The sequence below is a fragment of the Seriola lalandi genome, unplaced genomic scaffold (assembly GCF_002814215.2).
Source record: "Seriola lalandi dorsalis isolate HSWRI2012SDOR001 ecotype SW California unplaced genomic scaffold, Sedor1 jcf7180002054482, whole genome shotgun sequence".
Classification (NCBI taxonomy): Eukaryota; Metazoa; Chordata; class Actinopteri; order Carangiformes; family Carangidae; genus Seriola; species Seriola lalandi.
In genome coordinates, this window is record NW_019525035.1 from 699,239 (window position 1) to 708,195 (window position 8,957).

Sequence of the window (8,957 nt, forward strand, 5' to 3'; positions counted from 1 at the left end):
ATCAATATCAAGATTGTCGGTGTCCCTGAAGGTGAGGAGAAAGGAAGACCAACCGAATTTGTCTCCAACCTGATCCCTTGGGAGATATCAAATTTCCCTAGCTACTGTTCAACGATTGGGAACCACCTGAAGGGTCCAAACCTCATATGATAACTGCAAGGCCGAATCTTGTGCAGGAGAAGAGGATTCTAGCACTTTGGACACAGTGCTCAATGGAATCAATAGAGGTCATTGCATCTTAATCTACCTTGATTGCACAACAGATAATAGATCAACAGTGAAACTTTCATGAGGCGCGGCAGACACTGAGGAAGAAGGAAACATGCCCCTCACCAAGCTTCCTAGCAGAATCTATGAATACCACCTGTGGAAAGTAAATGTGTCTAAATGTGTGTTGAGTATGCACTGACATACATATTTACCAGCAGGCTTTCCTGCCTCAGTGATGGACATCTTGATTTTCTGTAGGGTTTCTCTGACCCTGTTGATCCAGCACTTCCTCGGTCTGCTTCTGGGTCTAGATCTAGATTAGCTCAAGCAGCTGGTTGGTCAGTAGACATTCTCACCAGGTGTCTAAACCACAGTTCACTCGCTGGTCTATGTGATGCTGGATAAGTGTTGTTCTCACCATTATCAAATCCTGTCTTTCCTGACTCTTGGTTCTTTGGTTTCGATAGCTGCTTTTGCCTCCTAAAAAACAACTTCTTGTCCTCTCCTGATGATAAAAGATACAACAGGCCTTGCAAATCGGTGGAGATAAGAGTGCTCGCTTCACCTTTCAGGGCCAGCCCTATAAACGCAAATGACGCTGACTGACTGACTGATAAGGTTAAACTATTCGTTTGGAGGTTACGTGTTGGAGTTTCTCCATTGGTGGTGGTTCTTTCAAAATGATTTTGGGTGAAGAAGCAGGGCTGCAAACTTAGTGCTTTTGTCACGTTTTCAAAAATCACCCAATAAACAAACAGAAAAAGAGCTGAAACCAGCTGCTACTAGACTGAATGCAAATAGGACATGGTCCAGACATAACCTAGCTCGTGACCTAGTCTGGTTACAATGTGAAAATACTCCATTACAGTTAAAATCATGGATTCCAATTCTTACTTAAGTAAATATTTTACTGTATACTTAAGTAAAAGTATGATCAGCAAATGTACTTAAAGTATCAGTAGTAAAAGTATGTCATTGTGCAGCGAACAGTCTCCTGTAACTGAGCTCTGATTTGTTTGACATTATAAGATTGTATTGTTGTAGCTGCAGTTTCTAACAACGTTTTATACCGCTAGATAGTTCAGTCCTGTGGTTCCCAATCTAAGGGTCAGGCCCCTCCAAAGGGTCACAAGATAAATCTGAGGGGTCATCACACTGATTTGTTTTGCAATTTTATTTTTTGTGAAATATTGAATAATTTGAACAGTTACTGAACTGAAACCATAAGTTTGCAAAATTCTTAATTATAAATAATAATTCTTAACCAGAAACGTAATTAGTACCTCTAGCTGTCACATAAATATTGTGCCGTAAAAACTACAGTATTTCCCACTGAGATATAGTGGAGCAGATCTGTAAAGTGCCATTGAATGGAAATACTAGTTCCTTAAAATTCTACTTCTGTACAGTATTTGAGTAAATGTACTGTCCAGCACTGTTTTCCATAAATCATAAGGAAATAACTACCTGACAGCCACAGTATGGTTCTTTTTCTTTTTCTTTTTCAAAGTGTTGACTATCAGATCTCTGATAATAAAATCATCACAGATGCTGAAGCACCAACTACTACACACACGTTTACCCTCACACACTCATTCACTTTCAAGTATTAGCTTAAAGCAAAAAACAATCATTTTCTATGTACTCAGCATGCGCAGCAATGGAAGACAAAAAAAGGAAACAGTAAACATCATTGATACTCTGATCTCTGGAACACAGACATATAGACACTCAGTGTTGTTAGGACATTGGTGACATTCAATATTTAAACATTGACCTTGTAATCAATATGAACTTCATCAATGCACCCAATTGACATGACAATGACCGTAAATCAAAATACAGTGGAAAAACACAATCAAAGTTGTGATGACTTGAACTTATTAGTTATTACATGGTTCATTTCCAAGATACTCTTTACTGTTTCCATAATGAACAGTAAACAGTAATGGAAACAAATGTAAATGAAAAAATTAATTTAATAAAACACCATTCCAGAATTCACATCTCTGCATGATTAGTTCAGAAGAAATCACTGCACTTTACAAAATCTTTGTTAATACATCAGATGATTTTGTCTGGACAAAACAACCTTTTGAGTTGTTTAGAAATCTCTTTCATTTTGAGCCCATATATGAGTGGATTAAACAAAGGATGATACAAAACTGTTTGTAGTGTCATTATTAATCGAGCAGTTTTTGAAAAGTTGGATTCCACTCGAGCCACACTGATATCATATGCACTCAAAAAGGAGAAACTGATTAAAACCAACAGGTGAGGTAAACAGGTCTCTGCAGCTTTTTTCCTGACTTCTTTACAACTTCGATAAGATATTAATAGTATCCTCGTATAGGTGAAAATTATAAAGAGCATAGGGAATATTGCAAGATCTAATAAAGCGATTACACCATATGTAGTAATGAAACTTGATCTTACACATTGAAGTCTGTAAATTGAATTGTTGCAAAGTATTCCCTTTAAAGTAAAGTTACACAGTTTAGTTTTAGCACTGACTATTGCTGGGACTGCAATATGGCAAGCAGGTATAAGCCAACCTAAAACCAGGAAAACAACAATAGTGTTTTTTGTCATGATAGTTGGATATTGCAGAGGTTTACATATAGATACATACCTGTCATAGGCCATGGCTGACAACAGTAAGAACTCTGAACTGCCTATAAAGTAGACTATAAAAAACTGAAAGATGCAGGCTGAATAAGATATAATCTGTTTTTCTGATATAAAATCAATCAGAAGTTTTGGGTAGATAGTAGTGCTGTAAAGAACACAGTTCAGAAGCAAAGCCCCAATGAAAATGTACATAGGTTCATGGAGGTTCTTGTGAATCACGATCAGGTACACAATAGTAGAATTAAAGCAGATTATTAGAATATATATAGTAAACGTAATCAAAAAATAAACATATCTGTATTTATTAACTTCCACATACCCGCTAAGAGTTATGTATGTGATATTTAACTCATCATCCATAAATGCTTTGTAAAACTAATAAAACAGGCTTTCAGGCTTGTACATGATAAATGATTTTAAAAAGAAGTCTCAGTAAAGCAGTCTGGATGGTCTTGTCAATGTTCACCTGCAACATTTAGAAAATGAAGTGTTTAAGTCTGTGGAAAGTTTTTTATAATATTGCTTCAGCCTCCATGGATCTCATTAAACTCTCCACGAAAATAGATTTTAATATGTAATATGTAAAGAATCGCACCCTGGAGGCCTGAAGTCACTGCACTGTTTGACCTCTTTAACTTGGGCTTATGCTGTGTTATGCAACATTATGGTTCTTCTTGAATGAAATTCAAGATTATGCTCCAAGTGTATGTTGTATTGCCACTTACATCAGGGATACTGAACTGATAAGAATTTGGTGGTCCGAGGTCAAATGTCAAGGTTACTTTGACCTCACAAAACCCTAGGCCATAACTCTTGGCCATAACTAAAATTCAAACGCTAATTATTTTACAATTGAACAGAAATTTCTAATAGGATCAAATGATTAAGTGACAACATTTTATATCCAAATGGTCGAAGGTCAACTTTGATATATTAACTATATTATCATACATGATCAAGATTACGATCAGTAAATTGTGATACTGAACAAAAACAGTGTGCGGGATCCTCTTTTTATCAATGTATAAAAGCCTTACAGGCGCTTGTCATGTCAGACTTTAAAGTTCAAGCAAAGGGTCAAAACTAATTCTGGATGAAACAATTGTTTGTTTCACCCTCCCAAGCCCAGCCCCACCCCTTCTCCATGACTCCTGTAGCTGAAATGTGTAAACACTATAGCACAGAAAAACCTCATGGAGATTCACATCCTCCCTCTGCAGACAGCTAGATTGTCCATAAATAAGTAATAAAGCTGCAACAGACAAAATTATCAAAAAATATATTTTGAAAAGGTGGAGCATATGGATTTGTCATTTCATGATACAATTAATTATTTCCATTGGAATTAGTAAAGAACATCTTTACAGCATGGACATAAAATGCTCACAGTAAATACCTCCCAAGGATCATTACACTCTTGTATAATAATAATAATAATAATAATAATTATTATTATTATTATTATTATTATTATTATTATTGAATCATCATTATTATTATTACAGAATAAATGACATGATGTACATCAGCCTCACTTACACATAAAATCATGAAATCACTTTTAATACATCACATCACTTTGGTTCGACAGAACAACCTCTTCAGGTGTTTAGAGATTTCTTTCATTTTTAGACCGTATATGATTGGATTGAAGAGAGGATGATACAGAATCGCCTGTAAAGTCATAATAAAGCGTACAGTTTTTGGAAACTCAGACACAACTCTAACTGTAATGACATCATACGCACACAAACAGGAGAAGCTAAATAAAACCAGCAGGTGAGGTAAACAGGTCTGTGCAGCTTTTTTCTGGACAGTTTTACAGCTTCTATAGGAGATTATAAGTATCCTGGTGTATGTGAAGAGTATGAACAGCAGAGGGAAAAGTGCAATGTTTGTCAGGGCAATGACACCAAATATAGATCTTGTTGTTGAACTCACACAGTAGAGATTATAAATTGAATTATTGCAAAAAATTCCATTTAAAAACAAATTACAGAGTTTCATATCAGCACTCAGTATAGCTGGAACTGCGATCTGACAAGCAGGAACAAGCCAAGCTAAACCCAGAAAAATACTCACAGTTATTTTTCTCATGATAGTTGGATATTGCAGAGGTTTACATATAGACACATACCTGTCATAAGCCATGGCTGACAACAGAAAGAACTCTGAACCACTTAAGGAGTAAAATAAAAAAAACTGAAAGAGACAAGCTGAATATGATATGATCTGTTTTTCAGACAAAAAGTCAATTAGTAACTTTGGGTAGATATTAGTGCTGAAAAGAACAGAGTTGATTAACAAAGCTGCAATGAAAATGTACATAGGCTCATGGAGGTTTCTGTGAATCCAAATAAGATACACGATGGTGAAATTACAGCAAATTATTAGAATATAAACTGTAAACATGATCAAAAAATAAAGATATCTGTACTTTTGCACCTCCACATGCCCACTGAGAATTATATATGTTACATTATATTCATCATCCATTAATATTGTCTAAATTAAACGTTCAGTAAAAACAAGCAGATTAAATAAACGGCAAACATGAATAAAAATTGATTAAAACAAACAAAAAAGAGCTCTGACTTTCACCATATTACAAACATCCAACATGCACTGAAATGTCTCATTCATTCACAGATACCTGATCTTAAAATGCACTTGGTGAAAGTTCATCTTCAGCATTCAGGAAGTGAACTGTTTTAGTCTGTAGAAGGTTTTTATAATATTGCTTCAGCCTCCATGGATCTCATTAAACTATCCGCAAGAATAGATTCTAATATGTAAAGAACTTAATCAAACCCTGGAGGCATGAAGTTGCAGCATTGTTTGATTTCTTTAACTTGCTGTATTATACAAAATTATGGTTCTTCTTGGATGAAATTTAATATTGTTGTCTTACTGGAAAATAACATACAGACTAGAATTGTATCCCTCCGCCACTCAGCCTAGTTTCAGGTTACATCTCTGTTTATCCAGAATCATATCAAATATTAAACATTTGTGTGAAATTTTGTTGTAATTGCTGCGTAAAGTCTCGAGTTACGGCTAAAAACTGTTTTGTGCTGTCACACTGACTTTGACCCCCAGAATCTATTCAGTTAATCCTTAAGTCCAAGTGAATGTTCGTGCCAAATTTCAAGGCGTTCCGTCAAGGCGTTACTGAGACGTCGCGTTCACAAGGACAAAATCCAGTTTTGAACAGTCACCGTGACCTCGACATTTGACCTTTGACCACCAATGCCTGAATGGTGCGTTTAGTGGCAGTAAGTCCTCGTAGCTCAGAGTTTTTTTGCAGTGTATTAGTGTGTTTTATCAGTTGGCGTCTTTATTCTGCGTTGTTGTTTTGTCTGACAACGGAGAAAGGAACATACGCAAGGGAAGAAATCCTCACAGCGTACCAGACATAGAGTCAAACATCCCATACCAGTTGAGCTGAAGGTGCAGAAACACATTTTTAAATAACTGGAGCATGTGAATTTGTCATTACATTGTTCAAACTCAAGATTTAGAATGAACTGTTTCCATGAAGGATAATAAACATCTTTAATAAATACCTTCCAAGGATCCTTACACGCTTATCATTGTTATTGTTTTTGTATCATTATTATTATTATTATTACAGAAAAATGACATTTTGCATCAACATCACTAACACCACTATTACTGTTACACCACTTTTAATACATCACATCACTTCGGTTTGACTGAACAACCTCTTCAGATGTTTAGAGATTTCTTTCATTTTTAGACCGTATATAATTGGATTGAAGAGAGGATGATACAGAATCACTTGTAAAGTCATGATTAAACGTGCAGTTTTTTTAAATTCAGACCCCAGTCGAACTATAATGACATCATATGCACACAAACAGGAGAAACTAAATAAAACAAGCAGGTGAGGTAAACAGGTTTGTGCAGCTTTTTTCCTGACAGTTTTACAGCTTCTATAGGAGATTATAAGTATCCTGGTGTATGTGAAGAGTATGAAGAGCAGAGGGAAAAGTGCAATGTTTGTCAGGGCAACGACACCAAATATAGATCTTGTTGTTGAACTCACACAGTAGAGATTGTAAATTGAATTATTACAAACAATTCCATTTAAAAACAAACTACAGAGTTTCATATCAGCACTCAGTATAGCTGGAACTGCGATCTGACAAGCAGGAACAAGCCAAGCTAAACCCAGAAAAATGCCCACAGTGGTTTTTCTCATGATAGTTGGATATTGCAGAGGTTTACATATAGACACATACCTGTCATAAGCCATGGCTGACAACAGTAAGAACTCTGAACCACCCAAAGAATAAAATAAAAAAAACTGAAAGAGACAAGCTGAATAAGATATGATCTGTTTTTCAGACAAAAAGTCAATTAGTAACTTTGGGTAGATATTAGTGCTGAAAAGAACAGAGTTGATTAATAAAGCTGCAATGAAAATGTACATAGGCTCATGGAGGTTTCTGTGAATCCAAATAAGACACACGATGGTGAAATTACAGCAAATTATTAGAATATAAACTGTAAACATGATCAAAAAATAAAGATATCTGTACTTTTGCACCTCCACATGCCCACTGAGAATTATATATGTTACATTATATTCATCATCCATTAATGTTTAATGATGATAATAATGATAATAAATGTCAAGTAAGAGAACAGACAGATTAATCAACCAGAGCTCTCACTTTCACCGTATAACAAACATCGAACCTGCACTGAAGTGTCTCTTTCATTCACAGATACCTGATCTTAAAATGTTCATCTCCAAAATTCAGGAAGTGAACTGTTTAAGTTTGTGGAAAGTTTTTATAATATTGCTTCAGCCTCCATGGATCTCATTAAACTCTCCACTAAAAGAGATTCTAATGTGTAAAGAACTGAATCAAACCCTGGAGGCATGAAGTTTCATCACTGTTGACTTCTTTAACTTGGACATGTGCATCATTGTACAGCATTACTCTATACAACGTTAAAGTTCATCAAGTTGATGTTGTTTTTATTTATATTTATTTATATTTATTTTCTTTAATAGATGAAGAATTACATATAACATATATGATTATTGTTGGGCATCTAGAAATTCACGAATACAGATATCTTTATTTTATTATCATTTCTACAGTGTATACTTTAATAATCTGCTGTAATATCGCCACTCTGTGCCTTTTTTGGATCCACAGAAACCTTCAAGAGCTGATGTTCACTTTCATTGCAGCTTTTGTCAATCCACTCTGTTTTTTAAAGCACAAATATCTACCCAAAACAGCTGACAAAATCTTTCTGGCTTTATCTTGGCCTGTGGTCATTGTTTGCCATACTTGGTCCTACAGTCAGCCACAGATAAGAGGATGTTTCAGAAATAGGAATGAATGAGTAATTGTTATTTCATGGGTGTAATTTATAATTTGTCATATTAGCTACTGAATGTTTACATTGAATGCTGAATTAATTTGGTAACAAACTTTACATGACACACCCTTTGCTTTTCACCATTATTATTGTTGTTGTTATAATTACAAATCGTATACGTCCTTTATAACAAACTAGTGTAAACAGAGGAGCCTGATAATGGATAATTTGATGTCCCTGACTTGTATCCAAAGTGGATCTTTCAACAGAGCTACATAACCAAGCCACTTTTTAAACCCTCTGAGATCTAAGGGCATTTTCTCGATTTCTACATTATTTCTTAAATTCACCTTTGTAAAGGGTACTTGCATTCAACATAATACTCAAGTGTTTTAAAATAGTAGATAAATGGATAATAAATGCCTCAAATGAAATTTTGTAATATCAGTCGTAGTGTTGTCTGTCACTCTAACCAAATTTTAAAAGCTATGAGTCACATATGATCTCACAAGAATATGTGAGGGAAAGTGGGAGGTCTACAGATTTTAAAATTTTTTCAAAACATTCCTCCTGGAAAAACTCCTGTTGTTTCTTTGAATTATTATGGCAACCTCTTACTAATCATACAATAATTGTCATTTTGGAAATTATATCTAACTAACAGTGGCGGCTGCTGGTCTTATAAGGAGGGGAAGCTCATTTTTCGGCCTACATCATAAAATGTGTCCGTTTATTTATATGTAAATTCGCAG

The 8,957-nt window shown here is 35.0% G+C and overlaps 3 protein-coding genes across 3 annotated transcripts; all 3 read right to left on the reverse strand.

The window, feature by feature from the left end:
* Positions 1-2,274: 2,274 nt before the first annotated feature.
* LOC111659568 (olfactory receptor 13C2-like) lies at positions 2,275-3,201 on the reverse strand. Its single transcript, XM_023412558.1, has one exon. The coding sequence runs from the start codon at positions 3,199-3,201 to the stop codon at positions 2,275-2,277; it is 927 nt and encodes a 308-aa protein (XP_023268326.1).
* A 1,209-nt stretch (positions 3,202-4,410) lies between these two features.
* LOC111659527 (olfactory receptor 13C2-like) lies at positions 4,411-5,337 on the reverse strand. Its single transcript, XM_023412510.1, has one exon. The coding sequence runs from the start codon at positions 5,335-5,337 to the stop codon at positions 4,411-4,413; it is 927 nt and encodes a 308-aa protein (XP_023268278.1).
* Positions 5,338-6,538: 1,201 nt separating this feature from the next.
* LOC111659569 (olfactory receptor 11H2-like) lies at positions 6,539-7,465 on the reverse strand. The gene has a single exon (XM_023412559.1). It carries the CDS (start codon positions 7,463-7,465, stop codon positions 6,539-6,541), a length of 927 nt encoding a protein of 308 aa, XP_023268327.1.
* Positions 7,466-8,957: the final 1,492 nt, after the last annotated feature.

Bases quoted from the DNA above. Each gene is read 5' to 3' on its own strand.
- LOC111659568 (XM_023412558.1), bottom strand. From the start codon at position 3,201: ATGGATGATGAGTTAAATATCACATACATAACTCTTAGCGGGTATGTG.
- LOC111659527 (XM_023412510.1), bottom strand. From the start codon at position 5,337: ATGGATGATGAATATAATGTAACATATATAATTCTCAGTGGGCATGTG.
- LOC111659569 (XM_023412559.1), bottom strand. From the start codon at position 7,465: ATGGATGATGAATATAATGTAACATATATAATTCTCAGTGGGCATGTG.